Source organism: Eretmochelys imbricata, chromosome 6, assembly GCF_965152235.1.
Source record: "Eretmochelys imbricata isolate rEreImb1 chromosome 6, rEreImb1.hap1, whole genome shotgun sequence".
Lineage (NCBI taxonomy): Eukaryota > Metazoa > Chordata > Testudines > Cheloniidae > Eretmochelys > Eretmochelys imbricata.
In genome coordinates, this window is record NC_135577.1 from 108948076 (window position 1) to 108971935 (window position 23860).

General features: G+C 47.4%; 1 protein-coding gene across 1 annotated transcript; it reads left to right on the plus strand.

Annotated features, from left to right (window-relative positions):
• Positions 1–5533: 5533 nt before the first annotated feature.
• On the plus strand, positions 5534–23860 carry LOC144266905 (extracellular tyrosine-protein kinase PKDCC-like). The gene is made up of 7 exons (XM_077820474.1): positions 5534–6064; positions 7085–7207; positions 18027–18298; positions 19521–19600; positions 19703–19807; positions 21510–21686; positions 23757–23860. The coding sequence occupies exons 1-7, from the start codon at positions 5534–5536 to the stop codon at positions 23858–23860; spliced, it is 1392 nt and encodes a 463-aa protein (XP_077676600.1).

Below are 23860 nucleotides of genomic sequence, written 5' to 3' on the forward strand. Positions count from 1 at the left end.
GGGGGGAGGGGGAGAGACAGAGTGTGTGTGTGTGTGTGTGTGTGTGTGTGAGAGAGAGAGAGTCAGAGACGGAGACAGAGATTGTGTAAACTGGCTGCTGGGAAAGTCTTTGAGAGACCGTGTGCTGTCTCTTTAAGGCGCACACTGTCCAGAAGGCTTGTTCACACCTCAGATTGCAGCAGCTCTCCTGCTCCGAGTCCTGAGCTCTGTCCCCTCTCCCCTGCTCTGTGGAGATGGGGTACAGGAGCAGGGGGAGGGAGACACCCTGACATTAGCACCCTCCCCTGCTCTGCACAGCCAGCAGGATGGTCCGGGGAGCAGCTGCAGGAGCAATGTGGCTGCAAAGCAGCAGGGCGGGGTAGGAGGGGGCACCTGAACACATGGTGACAGATATGTGTGGCTCTGCTAATCAAGTGCCGCCCGACTGCGCAGCTTAGAGGGAACACAGGACAATCTCCGTCACATCTTGCAACACAGGAAACACTCTTCACTCCACGCTCTCCAGTTCATTCATGATGCAGAGCTGAAGGACACTCTTCCTAATGTGTGGCTAGCTTTGAGGATTCTGCTCATGTTGCCGGTCACAGTCATGTGTGGTGAGCACAACTTTTTGAAGCTCAGGCCCATTAAAACATATCTTTGATCAGTGATAGCCAACGAGAGACTGACATTGCTTGCTATTTTATCATTTGAAAATGCCATTGGCCAGTCTTTCGATCTCTCTGACGCTGTGCTTCGGTTCATGAGGGCAAAGGCAAGAAAAGCAAGATTTGAACTAAAGGACTAGGGTTAATATTCTAAGACCATCACCAATTGTAACACTATTTAATGTTGGGCCACCCAATATTGGTGCACAGTTCAATTTCTTGATGTTAGTACATTTCAGTTATTCTTAAAATTAAAAGCTTAGAGGAAACAAATGTTTTTATTTGCTTTTATATGGCATGAATAAATACAGCTTTACAGATCCTAGTGTGCAAATTTATCATCTTATGTGACAGGGATAAATCATGCATGCAAATCATGAATCAAAGTCATAAAATGGGCTACCAATGCAATAAAAAAGACGGTATTCAAAGTTTAACAAATGGAGGAGGGGAAATCAAAGATGCTCCTTGCCTGGGGCACAATTTGGTCTAGGGCTGACCCTGTGAGAGTGCCGGGGATGGTCCTGGAGCACTGACTGAAGAGCAGAGGTCATCAGTATTATGATGCCCACTGATCAGCCCAACTGCCCTGAAGAGCTGCTGCCCAACGAAATTGCTGCATTCTAACTGACTTCACAATCATAGTCCCTGCTCCCAACCAGCTCCAATCCCCACTAAGCTCAGTCTGACACTATTATAGTTATGATTTCATTACTGTTCTTGTTGTAACTCTAAAGGCCATAGCCAAGCAGGACCCCAATGCTGTGCCCTATATTCCAGGTTATTTCCAGAGAACTGAGTTTCTTACCCTGGAATCACAGCCCCCTAAATTTCACCCCTCTCAAGCTCTATCCCAATGGCTCAGGAAGAATCAACTCTGTTGCTGGCTGGGCTGTTTATTCAATCATCTGTGAAGTACAGGCTGAAGCTGAAGGGTTTGGCCCCGTCTGCATTGACATCGGCCCACCACCCATTTAGGAGGGAATCCATAGCCCGCAGTGGGAGACGCCCAGTAGCAGAAATACTGCCCTGCCCTTGTGAGGCGGTCTCATGTGTCCATGGAAGCATGGGTGTGTCCTTGTGTCTGTATTGGCAAGCACTGGAAGGTTGCATGCCCAACTCTCACCCTGCCATCTGGTCAGCCCCTTGGGTGGATGGACAGGCTCTTAGCAATTCATGACAACCCCTCAGCAGCTGCTGTAGACCTCATCACCATGCTGAGGGCATCCACCGTCTCCATCCAGCCAGTGTGCCAGTCTGTGCCCCTGGACCTGACACAGACCTCTGCCATTGGTTCCTTTGGACTTTCAGTATATTTGTAGCAACCCATCTGTAACTCACTCAGATACTTTGTTTTCCTCCTCCTGGCCCAGTCAGGAATAGGGCTCCAACATTTTCCCCTGAGAGGAAAGGGGAGAGATAATGGTCCCATGATTCCTGCTCCATTGGTATTGGTCACAGAGTTTCCCCAATTCACATTTAACTGGTGTCTATTCCTTTCACCTCAGGCTACTAAGGGGACTATGTCACAACAGGGCTGCATCTGTGATCACCCCCTCATGGGCATTCTCCTTGAGTTTTCTTCCTGTTCTTTTTCTCAGCGCTGCTCCAGCGCTCTCTCCTCTCTCTGGTGTCGGAACTGCTGCTGCACTGGCTCATCCTGATCCACCTGTGGTGGCTTTTCTCTCTCCAGCTCCTCATGCCACTGTCCTTCACTCTCCTTCTCCTCTCTTAATCCCAAACATACTCTCCTCTCCCTAAGGCTGCAGCTCTAAAATTGAGTGTGCCACACAGTCAGGACTCTTGGGTTCTGGCTCCAGTTCTCCCACTGACTTGGTAGCTAGCCTGGGAACCAGGGTTAATCAGTCTGCCTGGCTGGCTGTGCCTTATTTTATAAAAAACTTGATTCTGAATCTTTCCAAACAAATTTTATTGGACCAAATCAGAGCTAAATGCCTTGTCCCCTTTCCAGTCCTCAGGAGGCTAAACTGTTGCAAGCCGCAGGCAGGGAAGAAGAGACCGAGATGCCACCAATGCCCGGAGGCCCATCCAGTGTGTGGCAGGGAATTGATTAGGTGGAGTGTGTCCAGATGATCCCTGCTCCATGCTGCAGAGGAAGTCACTGTGGGATCTGTTGAGCTTTGCTGATGAGGTTTTTAATCTTTGGGCCAATCTACACTACAGATTTACATCCCCACAGCTGCACTGCAGGCCATTTGGTGATCAGGCTCTAAGCTGATGGGAGAGAGATCTCCCGTCGGCTTAATAACTCCATCTCCTGCTGACATAGTGCTGTGTACATGGAGGGTTAAGGTCGGTATAACTATGATGTAGTGTAAATCAAGCTTTTTTCTCTTCCCCATTCACTCCTCCTCTCTTCCTTTCACCTTCCATTTTATCCCCATGCTTCAATGTCCCCTCATCCTTCTTTTGTCTCCCTATTTAGTTAATTCCCTGCCAGCAAAACTCCACTCAAAGAATTAAAGAACAAGCATACCTGTCATGGCGCTTCATGATGTATTCAGACCATCCTCCTGCTTTCATGTTAATCCTACAAGTTTGTTACAGCTCTGGAACAAAACTCTTTACTAACTTCCTTAATGTATGAGTATGCCCTTAAAATGACATTGTTTAGAGGGCAAATTGTCTTACTAATATTTAAGACACATAGTGTCATGTTTTCATTAAAAAAACGGTTAAAAATCATCCAGTTGGGTCACTGTAGATACATACTCAGGATTTCTATTTTACATTATATCACTGAACAGTTTCCAGAAGCTAAAACAGGCTTTTAGATCAGTCATTTGCAAATGCAAGTTCCATTTTTAAATCTGTGTTTATGTTTTGAAGCTTTACATCTTAAGTATCTTGAACTGAAGTGTGTTTTCATTTGTGCTGGAGAAATATCAAATGCATTGTATAAACAGATTACAATATTTAAGACTTTATTTCTTATTACTGAAGTAACTTAATAGGAAAAGAAAACACATTGCCATTGGGAAAAAAAAACATTTTTCTACTGGAAATACACTTTCAGGTGTCTTAGATCTGATAGGAAATCCATGTTGGTCAATCTATTCTAATATTTTCTTTCCAGTTATCACTTTAAAAGCTTTTTATCTTGCCTTTTTTAAGCTAGTGCAAAATGAATTTGTTCTCTAATTTGTTAGTTATTCCACATTTTAGAAGAATGTTTGAGGGGAAACCCAACTACTTTAGACTTCATAACTTTTTAATGAGAAATGAGATATACAAATTAAAAGTACATATATTTGCTTGCTTATAATTTTCCAGAAGGTAATAGAAATGAAAATAAAAAAGTATGTGAGTGTTTGAGGGTGATTGGTGTGATATTGTAAGGACAATGATATTGAGCAAACATTCTGCATGAATTTTATTTACCAATTGAAGTTTTTAGTTCTTTTATTAAGGCTCCAAAACTCATTTCTAAGTTATTATCCGCCAAAAAACCTAGACTTTTCAGGTGTTTAAGTAGCCCCTGGAATCACAGTTAAAGTCGCCCCCCCCCAAAAAAAATCTGAAATGACACCCCTGCAGAGCTGGCATCTGCTTTTCATTCCCTTGCTGGGCCAGGCAAGGGGGTGGGAATTTGAAGCACTCCTTTATGTGAATAGGGATGTCTCTTTTATCCTCCTCAGAGATCCTGATGAAACTTTCATGGAGATACTCTGCAATCCTCCCCCAAAGGCTTCTAGGAATTGCAGCCTTATTTCTTCCTCCGCGATAGGGCACATTCTCATGCCACTCTGCTATGAATTCAGCTGGCACCATCGCAGCAAACAAGTAGTGGGATAGAGGCCTGAGCAACTCTGAGCCCTGAGAGTTAAGGCTCTTGACTACCCCTAACTTGTCTAAGGAGACAAGGTGGGTGAGGTAATATCTTTTATTGGACTGACTTCTGTTGGTGAGAAACAAGAAGTTGGTCCAATAAAAGATATTACCTCACCCACCTTGTCTATTTAATATACTGGGGCCCACAGACCTACAGCAACACTGCATACTGACTTCTCTAGTCATTTACGTCCACTGAAATACTGGGGTACTGTGACCAGTCACAGTCAGACCCACTATGTTTTCTCCATGCTGTGGCTACGAATTACTGAAAGCAGTGTAGTTAAAGCCAGAGGACCAAATTCACACCTACTGTAATTCTCCTTTAACTGCAGTGCCATAGATTTGGCTCAGAACCTAAGTCCCCCATTACTGTAGTATCTGAGCACCCCACAGTCTTTGATGTGTTTCTCCTCACAACAGCCTGCAAGGTAGGGAAGTGCTATTAGCCTCATTTTACAAAGAGACTCACATTTTAGAAGGTATGTAGGCACCTAACTCCCATTGATTTCAATCCGTTAGATGCCTGAATACCTGGGGCCTCCTGTGTCTAGCAAGCTAATCAGAGGGACCATTCTTCCTCTCAGCTCCGCCGCCCAGAGCAGCCCAAGTCTAACGGGCCAAATTCAGCGGCGGTGACAGTGCAGTGAAATCAGGGCCGGATCTCCCCCTCCCTGTCTCCCAAACTCAGTTTGCGGCGAACTGAAAGGGCCGGTTTAAAACACCGGGGCGACTCCGCAGCAGGAACGAGGAGCCTCCCTGGGCCGGGTGAGAGGCGGGGCTGGCTGCAGACGCGCACAGGCTCCGTGGGGCGGGCTGGGGGAGAGGGCAGCCGAGCGAAGGGGGAGCCGCTCCGAGGCGAAGCGAGGCGGGGTGGGCGGGAGCGGCCAGCTGCCCCCTAGGGAGCCGAGCCGGGGCTGGCCGCGGCGCGGCGCTCCTGGGACTGGCGGACACGCCCCTCTGGGCTCGCCCAGTGCACCGGCAGGCAGAGCCGGCGGGGCCGCTGGGGAGCTGCCGCGCTCGGGCCGTCCCGCATGCGGGCAGCCAGGGGCAAGGAGGGCGCCAGCCTCGCCCGGCCCGGGGGGGCGGCGCTGCTCGGCCTCCTGGCCGCCAGCGCCCTACTCGCCCTGGTCCTCCAGAGCTGCCCGGGCGCTGGCCCCTGCTGGGGGGCGAACGGGACGCGGGGCTGCCCCCGGCCTGCCAGGCGGCCTCCCCCGGCTCTGCTGGACGAGCTGAGCCGGCGGCAGCGGGACCTGCGGCGCTTGGCCACCTCTGCCGGGCCCCGGGAGCGGGGGCTGAGCCGCGGCGGCCGCCTGGGCTGCGGGGACCTGAGCCGCGTAACCGGGCTGGGCGTCGTGGGCTCCGGCTTCACCAAGCTGGTGCAGCGAGCGGCGCTGCCGGGGGCCGGAGCCATCGCCCTCAAGTCGGTGCACCGGGCCGGTGGCGACGTGAGCCGCTGCGTGCAGCGCTACGGGCACCCCGCCGGCTGCCGGAGGCTGGCCAGCTACAAGCTGCTCAAGGAGGTGACCCTGCTGCAGCGCCTCGACCACCCCGGCGTCGTCAAGGCAGGTAGAGGGACGGGGGAAGAGGGGGACATGGCGCTTCTGACCCCCCGCTGCTTGAATGCCGCGCGGCTGCCCCACTCGCCCACCTCCGCCGCTCCCGGCGCCCCGCGGCTACTGACCCCCCCGGCCCGGCCACCTGCGGGAGACCCCGGGCAACTGCTGCGGCAGCGCCCGTTTGGGGGAGACGGTAGCGGGGCGAGTGCCCGACCTCCTTGGCTCACAGCCACTGCACACAGACACAGGCAGCTACGCCCTGCATTAGCCAGGTGTCCTCGCGGACTGTCCCCGCTGTGCTACACCGCCCGGTACTTCTGTGCGTCCGGAGATGGGCGAAGGAAGGAGATCCCGGTCTTCCGAATAAAGCCAAGCTGATGGGGTTGGTTAGAGATGGGAACGGGGTGGGGGGGTTGTTTACTACAGACCCTCTTGCAAGGATGCGCCCAGAGCCACGTGCTTTGTAGAAAGCGAGTTCTTCAAATTCACATCCTGTAAACTAATCAGGGTCTCCTTCTGGGCTTGATGCCTGCTAATGATGCCATTAGCTGGGGGGAATCACACAAGGCAGTTCACGCTGCTTTCTCGCTCAGCGAAACAACTGCTGTTGGTCGGGGCAGCAACTAGAACTATGCATCAATGGGATGGTATCACATTGCATTTGGAGAAGTGGGTTTTTTTACCCAGGAAAGCTTATGCCCAAATAAATCTGTTAGTCTTTAAGGTGCAGGGGACTCCTTGTTGATTTTGTGGATACAGACTAACACAGCTACCCCCTTATACTTGTGACGGTATCAGTGACTTCGAAACAAGAGAGCAATTGAATTGTATTGTCTGTAGTACTACCGTATTTACATGGTGTCTGCCTGCTTTAAACAGAGTATAGGAGACTGAATGCCTTTTACTGTACTTGAATCCATATTCCCCAGAGGCCAAGCTGATCTGTCAATATTTATTCAGCCTTTTCCCTTGACATTTGTACTTGAGTATGCATCAGTATAACAATCTCTCCTTTTCTCTCTACAGTTGCATGGTCAGTGCTATGATAATAGCTTAGATCCTGAAATAAGGGTCACAGCTATGCTGGAGTTGGGATCCCCTCTGGAGATGATTCAGCTTCTGCAGACTCCCTGGGAAGAGAGATTTAAAGTAAGAAAACAAAACAAAGGCAGTTTTATCAGTAGCTTTTAGGTCTCAAACTGAGTAAATGCAAAGAGCCCATGATGAGTGCTGGGGCTCACAGGATTGAGCTATTACCAACAGGAGAGTGAGTTTGTGTGTGTGTGTGTTTGGTGGGGGGGGGGTGAGAAAACCTGGATTTGTGCTGGAAATGGCCCACCTTGATTTTCATACACATTGTAAGGAGAGTGGTCACTTTGGATAAGCTATTACCAGCAGGAAAGTGAGTTTGTGGGGGGAGGGGGCGGAGGGTGAGAAAACCTGGATTTGTGCTGGAAATGGCCCACCTTGATTATCATACACATTGTAAGGAGAGTGATCACTTTAGATAAGCTATTACCAGCAGGAGAGTGGGGTGGGAGGAGGTATTGTTTCATGGTCTCTGTGTATATAATGTCTTCTGCAGTTTCCACAGTATGCATCCGATGAAGTGAGCTGTAGCTCACGAAAGCTTATGCTCAAATAAATTGGTTAGTCTCTAAGGTGCCACAAGTACTCCTTTTCTTTTTGAGGATTGTCGTGCTGACTTTCTGTATGTTCCTAAAATCTTCTTAAAATAATCTTGTTTTCACTCCTTTTAAAATACAGTAAATAATAGCCCCAGTCAGAGAGCAGGAGCTCCACTATTACTAGATATTCCTTTATTTCCCCCTCCGAAGCAATGTTACAACAGACCTAAAATTACAAAGTCTAAAGAATCCTGCCTAGAGATAGTATTGTGTTTGTCTGACTGGATGTCTGGTTCCTTCTGTTCTGCACGCCTTTGCAGAGAGGTTTATTGATTTGTATAGGGAGGCCCATTATTGCAGTGGCATTATGTTCCAGTGGATGGAGCAAGGGACAGAGACTAGTTCTGTTCCAGGCTCTTCCACTGACTGACCTCGTATATGACCTTGGGCAAGTTACTTCACCCCTCTGTGCTTCTGTCTTTTCTCTTATCCTTTTTCTGTTTCTTATCCTTTTTGTAGATCAGGGGTGGGCAAACTTTGTGGCCCAAGGGCCACATCTGGGTATGGAAATTGTATGGCAGGCCAGGAATTCTCATGAAATTGGGGATTGGGGTGCAGGAGGGGGTGAGGGCTCCAGCTGGGGGTGCAGACTTTTGGGCAGGGCCAGAAATGAGGAGTTCAGGGTGCAGGAGGGGGATCTGGGCTGGGACAGGGGGTTGGGGTGCAGGTGGGGGGGGTGAAGGCTCTGGGGTGCAGGAGGGTGGGACCGAGGGGTTTGGAGAGTGGGACGGGGATCAGGGCTGGGGCAGGGGGTCAGGGCAGCGGAGGGGGTCAGGACTGCCTGCCAATGGGAGCTGCGGGGGCGCTGCTTGGGGCGGGGGCAGTGTGTGGATCCCCTGTTCTCCTCCATGCGTAGAAGCTGGAGGGGGGATATGCTGCTGCTTCTGGGAGCCGCGTGGAGCCATGGCACACGTGGAGCTGGACAAGCCCCGGACCCCGCTCCCCGGCAGGAGCTCGAGGGCCGGATTTAAACATCTGAAGGGCCGGATATAGCCCCCGGGCCATAGTTTGCCCACCCCTGGTCTAGATTATAAGCTCTTCAGGGGACCATCTCTTACAGTGTGTTTGTCCAGTAGGGCTCTGATCTTGTTTGGGGCCTCTTGGTACTATTATCATACAAATAATAATAAATTGATGTCTCAGTCCGGTAGGTGAGAGGCCAAGTGAGGCTCTTTAGCTCTCCGTTAGCATAAATTACGTATGACATGGAAGTTATTTTTATTATTTGTATTACGGTAATGCCCTCAGAGATCTTGGTCAGGGCCTCACTGTAATGGCTGCTGCTTATTTGCTTTACTGGAGAGAGGATGATGTTGAAGTTAAAGGAAGAACTACACTGCAATCAGTGAGAAATTCTTTGGTTAAAAAACCCTCAAACCATAAAACCCCCAAAAGCATGTGATCCACAAGGCTGAATGTGGCTACCACAGTCATAGCCACCAACAGACTAAGACATCCAAAACTCAGCATAGGGGCTTCATGGCAGGTTCCAGCAGAAGGAAAGGGCTCTCACACCCCTGCCCCAGCCCGGATCCCCCTCCAGCACCCCAAACCCTGCATTCCCGGCCCCATCCCAGAGCCTGCACCCCCAGACAGAGCCCTCACCCCCTCCTGCACCCCTGCCCCAGCATGGATCCCCCTCCTGCACCCCGAACCCCTCATTCCTGGCTCCACTCCAGAGCCCATACCCCCAGCCGATGCCCTCACCTGCTCCCGCACCCCAATCCCCTGCCCCAGCTCACTGAAAATGAGCAAGTGAGTGAGGGTGGGGGAGAGTGAGCGACAGAGGGAGGGGGGATGGAGTGAGTGGGGGACAGAGCCTTGGAAAAGGGGTGGGACAGGGGCCTTGGAGCAGGAGTGGGGTAGGGGGCGGGGCAAGGGTGTTCAGTTTTGTGCAATTAAAAAGTTGGCAACCCTACCTGCACCCCGTCCAAACCTGAATGACTACTGTCATAAATATAAAGGGAAGGGTAAACCCCTTTGAAATCCCTCCTGGCCAGGGGAAAGCTCCTCTCACCTGTAAAGGGTTAAGAAGCTAAAGGTAACCTCGCTGGCACCTGACCAAAATGACCAATGAGGGGACAAGATACTTTCAAAAGCTGGGAGGAGGGAGAGAAACAAAGGGTCTGTGTCTGTCTGTGTGCTGCTTTTGCCAGGGACAGAACAGGAATGGAGTCTTAGAACTTTTAGTAAGTAATCTAGCTAGGTATGTGTTAGATTATGATTTCTTTAAATGGCTGAGAAAAGAATTGTGCTGAATAGAATAACTATTTCTGTCTGTGTATCTTTTTTGTAACTTAAGGTTTTGCCTAGAGGGGTTCTCTATGTTTTCTAATCTAATTACCCTGTAAGATATCTACCATCCTGATTTTACAGGGGGGATTTCTTCATTTCTATTTACTTCTATTTTCTATTAAAAGTCTTCTTGTAAAAGACTGAATGCTTTTTCATTGTTCTCAGATCCAAGGGTTTGGGTCTGTGGTCACCTATGCAAATTGGTGAGGCTTTTTATCCAACATTTCCCAGGAAAGGGGGGGTGCAAGTGTTGGGAGGATTGTTCATTGTTCTTAAGATCCAAGGGTCTGGGTCTGTAGTCACCTAGGCAAATTGGTGAGGCTTTTTACCAAACCTTGTCCAGGAAGTGGGGTGCAGGGTTTTGGGAAGTATTTTGGGGGGAAGGACGCGTCCAAACAGCTCTTCCCCAGTAACCAGTATTAGTTTGGTGGTGGTAGCGGCCATTCCAAGGACCACGGGTGGAATACTTTGTACCTTGGGGAAGTTTTGACCTAAGCTGGTAAAGATAAGCTTAGGAGGTTTTTCATGCAGGTCCCCACATCTGTACCCTAGAGTTCAGAGTGGGGGAGGAACCTTGACATGGTGGCATAGTGGTGGGATTAACCTGAAATCATTTTGAGATCCAGTTGAGATTTTTTGAACTAGAAATACAGATTTTAAAAAGGAATTTTTTTTTCCTGTGGCTTTGAAGCAGCTTTGAAACTGAAAGCATCTTGGGTTTTCCCTGCTTTGTGGCCAAGCAGAGACAAAAGGGGATTATCTTGTGAATTGCAGGTTTTCTTTGCCTGGAGGCAGGGTACTTAACTCCTGCAGGGAAATTCACAGTCTTCCAACCCAGAGGTTTTTTTTTTCTTTTCTTCCTAAAAGTAAATAGGGGGTGTGTGTTCTACCCATTTGCTTTTTCTTTGGGCTGGGTAAGCAGGTTTCCAAGTAGTTTGGAGGTTTTTTGCTTTAAGTTGGGCCCAGAACAGAGACAAGGGAATTGTCTTTTTCTGTAGGCTGACAATCACTATCAGAGAATAGGTATTCTATTCCAGCACAGCAAAATTTTACAGCCAAGTTTTGTTTGTTTATTTCTAAACCTCGGGTGTAAAGTTAGTTAAAAACAGAGAGGTTAGAATGACCAAATCCTCAGCTCGACTACAGCTGGAATTAGCCAAATTTCAGGCTGAGGAAAGACAAAGGGAACATGAAAGACAGATAGAACTCATGCGGCTGAAGAAGGAACAAGAAAGGGAGGCAGAACAACACCAAGCGGCTGCTCACAGGAGAGCTATGGAAGCGAGGGACAAAGAACTGGAGGAGAAGGAAAAAGAGAGGAAGTATGTGGAGGAGATGGAGAAGATAAAGGCTCAGCAGAATATCCCAACAAACCCTAGTAATCCTTCTCCAAGTACCACTTCCCATCCCAGAAAGTTCCCCACCTACAAGGCAGGCGATGATACTGAGGCCTTCCTAGAAAACTTCGAAAGGGCCTGCCTTGGATACAACCTCTCTACTGACCAGTACATGGTAGAGCTGAGGCCGCAGCTCAGTGGACCCTTAGCTGAGGTGGCAGCTGAAATGCCTAAAGAACACATGAACAAGTATGAACTGTTTAAATCCAAGGCGAGAGTCAGAATGGGGATAACACCCGAGCAGTCTCGTCGGAGGTTCAGAGCCCTAAGGTGGAAACCAGACATGTCATTTACCCGACATGCCTACCACATTGTGAAACATTGGGATGCCTGGATATCAGGAGCAAGTGTTGAATCTCCAGTAAATTTGCCCTTCCTAATGCAAATGGAACAGTTCTTAGAGGGTGTTCCTGAGGAAATAGAAAGATACATCCTAGATGGGAAACCCAAAACTGTAATCGAGGCAGGAGAGATTGGAGCCAGATGGGTGGAGGTGGCAGAGAAGAAGAAAACTGGTCGCAGTTGGAGCGGAGACCAGAAGGGACCACCCCAGACCACACCCTATTACCGGGGGCCGCCCAAGGCCCCACCTACCTCCCAAAGAACCCTCCAGACCCCTTATCGTCCTGCCACCCCGTTCTCCAGCAACCCTCCTCGCCCCAGTGACCCGTCAGCTGGACGATGTTTTAAATGTAACGAGCTGGGGCATGTAAAGGCCAACTGCCCCAAGAACCCCAACAGATTACAGTTCATTGCACCGGAATCACACCAGAGGTCCACAGGCCCAGATACTTCCCAGATACCCTTAGAGCGGAGGGAAACTGTGAGTGTGGGCGGGAAGAAGGTCACCGCGTGGAGGGACACCGGAGCACAAGTGTCAGCTATCCATGCTTCCTTAGTGGACCCCAATTTAATCAACCCAGAGATCCAAGTGACGATTCAACCCTTCAAGTCCAACTCTTTCAATTTGCCTACAGCCAAGTTGCCTGTCCAGTACAAGGGCTGGTCAGGAATGTGGACTTTTGCAGTCTATGATGATTATCCCATCCCCATGCTGTTGGGGGAAGACTTGGCCAATCATGTGAAGCAGGCCAAGAGGGTGGGAACGGTCACCCGCAGCCAGGCTAAACAAGCCGTGAGGCCTAGCTCTGTTCCGGAAACTGCTATCAGGACCCAGTCAGAGGTGATGGACCTGGACCTTAGGCCAATGTCTGCAACAGCAGTAGTGGATCCAGTCCCAGAGACCCAGACGGAACCAGTCCCAGAACCGGAACCAGCCAAACAACCAACACCAGACCCCGTGCCAGCACTGAATCCAGTACTTGCAACCTCAACACCAGAGGGCCCCACTGAACCTGAACTGGCAGCAGCCAATAACCCTACACAAGAGGCTCAGCCGGAGCCTGAATCCCAACATAGTGCACCAGCGGAGAGCGGTTCACAGTCAACAGAAACAGCTCCATCCCCTATATCGCTTCCAGAGGGACCAAGCCTAGGTCCACAATCCCATGAGGAACTGATGTCTCCAGCATCAAGGGAACAGTTCCAGACCGAACAGGAAGCAGATGAAAGCCTCCAGAGAGCTTGGACGGCGGCACGGAGCAACCCACCGCCTCTCAGCTCTTCTTATCGATCCAGGTTTGTTGTAGAAAGAGGACTTTTATACAAGGAAACTCTTTCTGGTGGACACCAGGAAGACTGGCATCCTCAGAGACAGTTGGTAGTTCCAACTAAATACCGGGCCAAGCTCTTGAGCTTAGCCCACGATCACCCTAGTGGCCATGCTGGGGTGAACAGGACCAAAGACCGTTTGGGGGGGTCATTCCACTGGGAGGGAATGGGCAAGGATGTTTCTACCTATGTCCAGTCTTGTGAGGTGTGCCAAAGAGTGGGAAAACCCCAAGACCAGGTCAAAGCCCCTCTACAACCACTCCCCATCATTGAAGTTCCATTTCAGCGAGTAGCTGTGGATATTCTGGGTCCTTTTCCGAAAAAGACAGCCAGAGGAAAGCAGTACATACTGACTTTCATGGATTTTGCCACCCGATGGCCGGAAGCAGTAGCTCTAAGCAACACCAGGGCTAAAAGTGTATGCCAGGCACTAGCAGACATTTTTGCCAGGGTAGGTTGGCCCTCCGACATCCTCACAGATGCAGGGACTAATTTCCTGGCAGGAACTATGAAAAACCTTTGGGAAGCTCATGGGGTAAATCACTTGGTTGCCACTCCTTACCACCATCAAACAAATGGCATGGTGGAGAAGTTTAATGGAACTTTGGGGGCCATGATACGTAAATTCGTAAATGAGCACTCCAATGATTGGGACCTAGTGTTGCAGCAGTTGCTCTTTGCCTACAGAGCTGTACCACATCCCAGTTTAGGGTTTTCCCCATTTGAACTTGTATATGGCCGTGAGGTTAAGGGGCCATTGCAGTTGGTGAAGCAGCAATGGGAGGGATTTACACCTTCTCCAGGAACTAACATTCTGGACTTTGTAACCAACCTACAAAACACCCTCCGAACCTCTTTAGCCCTTGCTAAAGAAAACTTACAGGATGCTCAAAAAGAGCAAAAAGCCTGGTATGATAAACATGCCAGAGAGCGTTCCTTCAAAGTAGGAGACCAGGTCATGGTCTTAAGGGCGCTCCAGGCCCATAAAATGGAAGCATCGTGGGAAGGGCCATTCACGGTCCAGGAGCGCCTGGGAGCTGTTAATTATCTCATAGCATTCCCCACCTCCAACCGAAAGCCTAAGGTGTACCATATTAATTCTCTAAAGCCCTTTTATTCCAGAGAATTAAAGGTTTGTCAGTTTACAGCCCAGGGAGAAGATGATGCTGAGTGGCCTGAAGGTGTCTACTACGAAGGGAAATGTGCTGGTGGTGTGGAAGAGGTGAACCTCTCCATGACCCTTGGGCGTATGCAGCGACAGCAGATCCAGGAGCTGTGCACTAGCTACGCGCCAACGTTCTCAGCCACCCCAGGACTGACTGAACGGGCATACCACTCCATTGACACAGGTAATGCTCACCCAATTAGGGTCCAACCTTACCGGGTGTCTCCTCAAGCTAAAACTGCTATAGAACGGGAGATCCAGGATATGTTACAGATGGGTGTAATCCGCCCCTCTGAAAGTGCATGGGCATCTCCAGTGGTTCTAGTTCCCAAACCAGATGGGGAAATACGTTTTTGCGTGGACTACCGTAAGCTAAATGCTGTAACTCGCCCAGACAACTATCCAATGCCACGCACAGAGGAACTGTTAGAGAAACTGGGACGGGCCCAGTTCATCTCTACCTTGGACTTAACAAAGGGGTACTGGCAGGTACCGCTAGATGAATCTGCCAAGGAAAGGTCAGCCTTCATCACACATCTCGGGCTGTATGAATTTAATGTACTCCCTTTCGGGCTGCGAAATGCACCCGCCACTTTCCAAAGACTTGTAGATGGTCTCCTAGCGGGATTAGGAGAATATGCAGTCGCCTACCTTGATGATGTGGCCATATTTTCGGATTCCTGGGCAGACCACCTGGAACATCTACAAAAAGTCCTTGAGCGCATAAGGGAGGCAGGACTAACTGTTAAGGCTAAGAAGTGTCAAATAGGCCTAAACAGAGTGACTTACCTTGGACACCAGGTGGGTCAAGGAACTATCAGCCCCCTACAGGCCAAAGTGGATGCTATCCAAAAGTGGCCTGTCCCAAAGTCAAAGAAACAGGTTCAATCCTTCTTAGGCTTGGCTGGTTATTACAGACGATTTGTACCGCACTACAGCCAAATCGCTGCCCCACTGACAGACCTAACCAAAAAGAAACAGCCAAATGCTGTTCAGTGGACCGGAAAGTGTCAGAAGGCCTTTAACAAGCTTAAAGCGACACTCATGTCTGACCCTGTACTAAGGGCCCCAGACTTTGACAAACCGTTCCTAGTAACCACAGATGCATCCGAGCGTGGTGTGGGAGCAGTTTTAATGCAGAAAGGACCTGATCAAGAATTCCACCCTGTAGTGTTTCTCAGCAAAAAACTGTCTGAGAGGGAAAGCAACTGGTCAGTCACTGAAAAAGAATGTTATGCCATTGTCTACGCTCTGGAAAAGCTACGCCCATATGTTTGGGGACGGCGTTTCCACCTGCAAACCGACCATGCTGCACTGAAGTGGCTTCACACCGTCAAAGAAACTAACAAAAAACTTCTTCGGTGGAGTTTAGCTCTCCAAGATTTTGATTTCGACATCCAACACATCTCAGGAGCTTCTAACAAAGTGGCTGATGCACTCTCCCGTGAAAGTTTCCCAGAGTCAACTGGTTAAAATCGTCCTTGAGATGTGGAAAATATTGTTAGTCTTTATGTACTTGGTAGTATATTTAGAGATGCATGTGTCTTATTAACTCTGTTTTTCCTAGAGCTCCAGGAAGAAATCCCAGCCAGTGTTTCACCCTAGCTGAGATTTGGGGGGCGTGTCATAAATATAAAGGGAAGGGTAAACCCCTTTGAAATCCCTCCTGGCCAGGGGAAAGCTCCTCTCACCTGTAAAGGGTTAAGAAGCTAAAGGTAACCTCGCTGGCACCTGACCAAAATGACCAATGAGGGGACAAGATACTTTCAAAAGCTGGGAGGAGGGAGAGAAACAAAGGGTCTGTGTCTGTCTGTGTGCTGCTTTTGCCAGGGACAGAACAGGAATGGAGTCTTAGAACTTTTAGTAAGTAATCTAGCTAGGTATGTGTTAGATTATGATTTCTTTAAATGGCTGAGAAAAGAATTGTGCTGAATAGAATAACTATTTCTGTCTGTGTATCTTTTTTGTAACTTAAGGTTTTGCCTAGAGGGGTTCTCTATGTTTTCTAATCTAATTACCCTGTAAGATATCTACCATCCTGATTTTACAGGGGGGATTTCTTCATTTCTATTTACTTCTATTTTCTATTAAAAGTCTTCTTGTAAAAGACTGAATGCTTTTTCATTGTTCTCAGATCCAAGGGTTTGGGTCTGTGGTCACCTATGCAAATTGGTGAGGCTTTTTATCCAACATTTCCCAGGAAAGGGGGGGTGCAAGTGTTGGGAGGATTGTTCATTGTTCTTAAGATCCAAGGGTCTGGGTCTGTAGTCACCTAGGCAAATTGGTGAGGCTTTTTACCAAACCTTGTCCAGGAAGTGGGGTGCAGGGTTTTGGGAAGTATTTTGGGGGGAAGGACGCGTCCAAACAGCTCTTCCCCAGTAACCAGTATTAGTTTGGTGGTGGTAGCGGCCATTCCAAGGACCACGGGTGGAATACTTTGTACCTTGGGGAAGTTTTGACCTAAGCTGGTAAAGATAAGCTTAGGAGGTTTTTCATGCAGGTCCCCACATCTGTACCCTAGAGTTCAGAGTGGGGGAGGAACCTTGACAAGACATCCAAAACTCAGCATAGGGGCTTCATGGCAGGTTCCAGCAGAAGGAAAGGGCTCTCACACCCCTGCCCCAGCCCGGATCCCCCTCCAGCACCCCAAACCCTGCATTCCCGGCCCCATCCCAGAGCCTGCACCCCCAGACAGAGCCCTCACCCCCTCCTGCACCCCTGCCCCAGCATGGATCCCCCTCCTGCACCCCGAACCCCTCATTCCTGGCTCCACTCCAGAGCCCATACCCCCAGCCGATGCCCTCACCTGCTCCCGCACCCCAATCCCCTGCCCCAGCTCACTGAAAATGAGCAAGTGAGTGAGGGTGGGGGAGAGTGAGCGACAGAGGGAGGGGGGATGGAGTGAGTGGGGGACAGAGCCTTGGAAAAGGGGTGGGACAGGGGCCTTGGAGCAGGAGTGGGGTAGGGGGCGGGGCAAGGGTGTTCAGTTTTGTGCAATTAAAAAGTTGGCAACCCTACCTGCACCCCGTCCAAACCTGAATGACTACACTGTAATTAAACAGCCCCTAAGCCCAAGTCAGCTGGCATGGGCCAGCTGTGGGTTTTTAATTGCAGTGTAGATATACCGTTAATGAACAAAACATTTAGTACAATAGTTTTACATAGGGAGTGCTGTTCCAGAACAGATAATTGGACCATCTGCGCTTATATCCTGACTATGGCAGTGGTCTATACTGATGGTCCCTGCCTGCTTTTATCCCATGATGCACCACACTAGGCACTGATCCTGTAAGCTGTTCTGAGTGAACCAACCCCTGAACTCATGTCGACTGAAGTACATGGGCTTCCATGTGGGTGCAGGAGTCCAAGTGCATGGAACAGTTGCAGGATCAGGGGCTAATTGTGTAATGCTGTACCAGGGTGGAAAACACCTTCCTGATCCCAGCTGGCAATCTACATATGGCCTGAAGCATGAAAGCTGATATTTTATCCCTTGTAGCTTTTTATCCTAGTGATGTAACTGTAAAGGTTTCTTTTTGTGCGTATGCATATTTAACAAACATTGCTAAACTGTTTATGACAGTAAAATCCTCTGGCAATATTGACAATACAGCTTGTAACATACACATAATTTCCTCTTAATTACTGTACATTTCTTGTCTTTAATTTCATTGAATGCCTTTCCCCTTCTTCCAGTTTAATAGCTTTTTTTGGACTATGTTTCCCATGCGTATTCATCTCCTCTTTCTCAGATTTGCCTGAGTCTAGTGAAACTGCTGTTTTACCTGGCACATTCCCCTCTGGGTTCAATAGTCCTCTTGGATTTCCAGCCAAGGCAGTTTGTTATGGTGGATGGAAACTTAAAAGTGACAGACATGGACGATGCCAGCACTGAGGAACTGTCATGCAAGGAAGATAATGACTGCACACTAGACTTCCCTGCAAAAAGCTTCATTCTCAAATGTACTGCAGCTGGGAAATGTGATGGACTAAATGAAAAGAAGAATCTTTTTAATGCATACCGGTATGTGCAATTATATAGAAAAATTTGGCAGATTTGATCATAATTTGCACAATACCATATAGTGAGCAGTATCCTGTACTTATTCTATGTAGTATACAGAGAGAGAGAGATTTATTAAGAATCTCTTCGTAGCAAATGTTATTTTCCTTGTTAGCTAAGAATTGAAAACAGCGTAGTCATTGGCTAGTAAGAATGCAGACACCCCTCCTGCGCTGCCTCCCTCTATGATCACCAATAAACCTGCCCAGAAAACTTTCCACAGTGAACATATTGTTTCCCAGAGGTCCCACGACAGCCTTGGAGATGGCAATCCTCTAACTATCCACAGCAGAGGCACTGCAAGCTTCCCCACCAATGTGCCTCAGCTTGGTGGTACTGCAGGTGGAGTTTCCTCTGTATGAGAACAGTATAGTTTAGTCTCTTTGTCCCTTTTAACTCATGGCCCCTCGCTTGAGATGGGCAACAAAGGAGCGAAGAAGAAATAGAGATGGACATCTATTGGGAATTGAACTGAGACTGTCAAGTCACTTCACGTAGGCCACCAATCAGTCATCAAAAGACAGTGACTTCCTCTCTCCATTGATCTGGGCTAGATTTGAACAGCTGACCTGGAGGTGAAAGTCTTGATCACCCATTATTATAATGTTCAGGGGTTTAAGAGGGAGACACTGTTATTGAGGGATCCTAATTTCACCCTAAAAGAAAACCATAGTCTTGCAATAATTACCCATCCCTTTTAGAGCAGCAGCTTTGTGGAGGGACTGGATGGTTCAAGGAATTAATAATGAGCTACCCTATCTTTCAGTTAATAATGGGCTGCCAAGCCTTGGTAGCACAAGGCCTTACAAGGTTGCCCTAGGTGAGAGAGCATACATGTCCTTTGTAGACTGGAAAGTCACTGCTTAAAGGTGAGCAAGGCAATATACATAGAAGCCTTGCAGGGGAATTTAGTGAAAGCTTCATTGCTTGAATCCTTTAAATCAGACTGAATAAAGCACTTGGCAGCACTATATGCCACAGGGACCAAGCTTTAAGAGGGACTGGCAACATGATCTATGAGAAGCCAGTTATGGTGCTCCAGCACCACAGTATTGGGCATTGTGTAACAACCTGAATAGAACAGAATCGTCCTCCTGAGATGGACAGTGACAATTTAGAGAGGAGTAACTGTTGACATATTGAGACCTCTCACTTCTAACAAGCCTGTGGGATTTCTTTGCAGGTATTTTTTCACGTATCTTTTGCCACACACTGCACCTTCTGCCTTGCGGCCCCTTCTGGGTGATATTCTGAATGGAACAGGTACAAGCTAATATTTAGACCCCATTGTCTTTTATGAGAAAACATTCTAAATGATATTTTATCAGGTTAATTACTTCTGTCATATTTTTCTTTTTAATGTAGGTGATTTACGATATGGAATAAATGAAACCCTAGGAGCTTTTGAAAAAGTTTTACATTTGTACAAGTCTGGGCTATATCTACAGAACAGGCTTCCTCTTTTAAAAGGTACACGGCTTCAGAGTCTTTAGATAATAGTTCAATGACTGCAGTGCAATCGGACTGTAAGAATCTTGTGGTTCCCAAATATGGCCAAATTCTGATCTCAGTTACGCTCATGCAGCCCCAGTGGACACAGTGGATGTACGTGAGGGCAGAATTTGGCACACTTAGGCCTAGTCTGCACTAGAAAAGGTTTACCAGTAAAACTATACAGGTATAGCTATACAATCAAGCCCTCCTAAAGTAGATGCTGCCACACCAGAAAAAAAGATGAAATAAGCCATACCAGCTAAAGCATTTTTATGCCGGTATAACTGCATCTGCACTGGTGTTTTTTAAAATAGAAGTATCACCGAAACAATAAAGAATCACCCAAAATCACTCCCTAGTTGATATTGCTATACCAGCAAACGTTTCTAGTGTGGAGCTGGCCTTAGTATCTTTGTTTCTTTCTCTTTGGTGCAATCTTTGCTGTTTTTTCATGAGAGTTGCATGTGATTGCTTGTACTACATTGTACGTACCTTGCAGAACAATCTGGCTTGTGTGTGCGCACGTGCGTGCTGCTTTAAGTACTCTACTCACAGTCCTTTCAACATGTGCATCAGTTTGTGCTTCAAGTGACTATATGTCCTGTTAATATCTTAAGTGGCCCTCCAGCTTTTTACTTCTGTGGACCAGTTGGTAGGAAAGATCCTCAGATGGCCTCCACTCTCTTTACCCACGGAGCCCTGTGATACTTTTATTTTTCTCCAGTTTCATTGTGCAACCTATCTGCTGCTTTGAGTCATTGGTGGACCATGGATAATAGTTTGGGGCTTTGTTCATCTGTACAAAAGAAGGGAACCCTTTCCATGGTGGAGAAAAGTGGCTAATCATTCTTCCTTATGAAAAAGTTCATTCCTTGCTGCTTTGAGCACAAAAGGTGTTGTGGCCCTAGATTTCCTAAGTGTTCCCATGCAGACTTGGGATGGGCATGAATTGCAATATCCGTGGAGTGCCAGATTTACATCGACTCTGGAAATGGCATGCTTGCAAGCAGAGCATGTGCAAAAATGTAGGTGCAGTCTTACACAGATGGGCCTGCATTTCTAACAGTCGTATTTTCTAACAATGTCTCTCCCTCAGTTTATCCATCAGTGTTCATTAGCAGTGTGCTAAAATTAGCGCCTCTGTCCTATTTTGCACCTCCACAAAGGGGCAGAAAGCTTAGCAGTGAGTGAGCGGTAGCCTTAAACATTGCCCGCTCTGTCATATCTTTCTGGGAGGCACTAGACAAATCTAGTGGTTAAAGCAGTGGGGGTTAAGTTAAAATGTATGTGTTCTGTGCTTGGCTCCTCCACTGGCTCAGTCTGAGCAGGCTACTGTAACTTCTCTATTTGAGCATAAGCTTTCGTGAGCTACAGCTCACTTCATCGTTGCATCCGATGAAGTGAGCTGTAGCTCACGAAAGCTTATGCTCAAATAAATTTGTTAGTCTCTAAGGTGCCACAAGTCCTCCTTTTCTTTTTGCGAATACAGACTAACACGGCTGCTACTCTGAATCTGTAACTTCTCTCTGTCTTATTTGAATGAAGGATGTCACGCAAGGGCAAAGTATTAACTTTATGATGTAACCGTAACATACTGCAGGGTATCTTCCTTTTGGATTATGTTAAAAGTTTCCTAAAGGCTGCTTCCCTATCTACTAGTTTTTATTCTGTTTCTCAGACTACATCACCCTAAAGGGATTCCGAACCATGGAAATGCAGGACTATAAATGCTGGCCCTCCTACAGCCATCTGGGATGTTTGCTCTCCATTCATAATGCAGAGGAAGCTGCAGCAATCTGTAACTCTCAACCACAGTGCCAAAGTTTTATTGTCACTCAACAGAGAACATGGACAGGTGAGATGACTTTATTTTATCGAAAATCCCAATAAAGATCTTTCAGTACAGATGGCCAGAGCTAGTTGTAAGTTGCTGGGACGTATGACAGAAAGCATGCATGAAGGAAGTCAAAAAGGTTCCCTTTAGATCCTGTGTTTAAAAAAGCATGATATTACACTTAGGAACTGGTATCATGTCCCACTGCATAAAGCTGCTGTTCTGTTTGATTTAATAGAAGCCATACCATGCTGGGTTCTGATCTGGTTAGATTTCACAAGCCGTATAGGGTCTGGCCTGATCAGTACTGAGATAAGAGGTTGCTCTGCCATGAAAAATTCAGAGTGCTTAGGAAGTGGTGTGGGTGATTCAGGAGGTGGCTCTGTTCTCCGGGTCAGTACTGTGCCAGTGCCCCGGCATGGTGCTAGGTGGCACAGTTATCTTGGAAGAACCATCTCAAAGTATTGTCTAGGAGAGGCAGTGTGGCCTAGTGACTAGAGCACTGGACTGGGACTCAGAAGATTTGGGGTCTATTCCCAGTTCTGCTGCTAACCTACTGAGCAAGTCACTTCCCGGTCTGTGCCTCAGTTTCCCCATCTGTATAATGGGGATAATGATACTGCCCCTCTTTGAGATTTATGGAGGAAAAACACCATATAGAAACTTAATATAAGATAGGAAGCTACCTTTTGTGGTCATTAAAGATACCATATATCTTGCAAGAATAATGGGAGATTTTAGTGTCTGTGTCCATGTTTGGTTAATTACATTCTTCCTCAGTGAATTCCATCAGCATCTTCAACAGGATGTGATAATTTTCTTCACTTCCTCTGCTACAGTTTTGCATGGTGTTGGTATGCACTTTTAAATAGTTGCTATGATCCACCCCAGAGATAGCTGCACTTCAGTAGTAGGTGAGGCAATTGCTGTGGTATGTACTGTTTGTAAAAAGCTTTTGGGTCCTTTGAGGTGAAAGAAGAGATATAAAAGTAGGCGGTTACTATCATTATACTCAAAAGAACCATAGTTTACAATAGTTTTGCTCCTTTTTATATCAAAATAAAGCCCCAGACCAATGAGTTTCACAAACATCCCTGTAATTAGCTCTGATTACAGCCTTTCATTGAAGCCAGCTTGTATGGTTTTAGAATTACACTGTAAATCCCCTCATTTAGCTGACACTTCAGCAAGTCTAAGCTATTACTTATAATGTGAATACTGAATAAGGTATATGAACATTAAACAGGCATTGTTACCATGGTGGTTATGATCATGTATCTTGTCTGCTGACATGATACATGGCTGCTCTTTGGTGTTTTGTATTAAAAAAAATATTTAAATCGTACTCTATACGTTTGTATGAAAATTGTACACGGATAACTTTATCGTATAAGAGTATTCATGTGCTGACAAAACAATACGTCTGGCCTCTGGGCCAGTTTCACAGTAGCAATGGTTTATACATGGGTATTGTATTCTGCATCTCTTCTAGGTTTTATAATGTAACAGATGTTCGTCACATGCTTCGTGTGCTATTAGAAGGCGCTCAGCTACTATGGTGATGAGCACGGTATAAACACCTATACAGAATGGAATAGAACATCCTCCCTGTGTCGCTGCATTCTGTTTCTGCAACAGGCTGACCTGTATCAAGGCCATTTCTGTCTTCTCTTTTTATTCTCCTAAGCTTTTTCTTCCTCATATTTTGTAATAAGTCTTTGTTTCTGAGTGGCCAAAAAGGACAATTCTGTTACTTGTGGCCTGATTTTTCGGACATGCTGAGGGCCCAGATCTTGCATTCACATTAACTGGAGCTGCTGGTGTTTGGCAGTAACTTGTTAATGTAACTCTGTAATACAGATTGAGACATAAAGCCTATGAAGCCTGATCCTGCATTTCTTGTGTACTCCTACTGAAATTGGTGAGGATCGTGGATGCACAGGGAATGTAGGAAGGATGCCTCAAATGCACATAGCTGGTGTAAAAGGAACCCGCTTAGAGAGAACTTTATATATAAATCTTTCTTGGAATCTAAAGAACCAAGATGACCCATCTCCTCTGTTTAAACTTGCATTTTTATTTTCTTACCAGGACGCCCACTCGCCTCATTTCGAAGTTGCCTGACTGACTTAATACCAGACGTCAATGCGGTACTCTATATTAAACGATCTGCTCCCTCGAGGGAAAGACTTTAA

What these genes read in the sequence shown, in the direction of transcription:
- LOC144266905 (XM_077820474.1), top strand. Translation starts at nt 5,534, where the DNA reads ATGCGGGCAGCCAGGGGCAAGGAGGGCGCCAGCCTCGCCCGGCCCGGG. An exon ending in ACCACCCCGGCGTCGTCAAG is followed by an intron (nt 6,065 to 7,084) that starts GCAGGTAGAGGG and finishes TTCTCTCTACAG; the next exon opens with TTGCATGGTCAGTGCTATGA. An exon ending in AATCTTTTTAATGCATACCG is followed by an intron (nt 18,299 to 19,520) that starts GTATGTGCAATT and finishes ATTTCTTTGCAG; the next exon opens with GTATTTTTTCACGTATCTTT.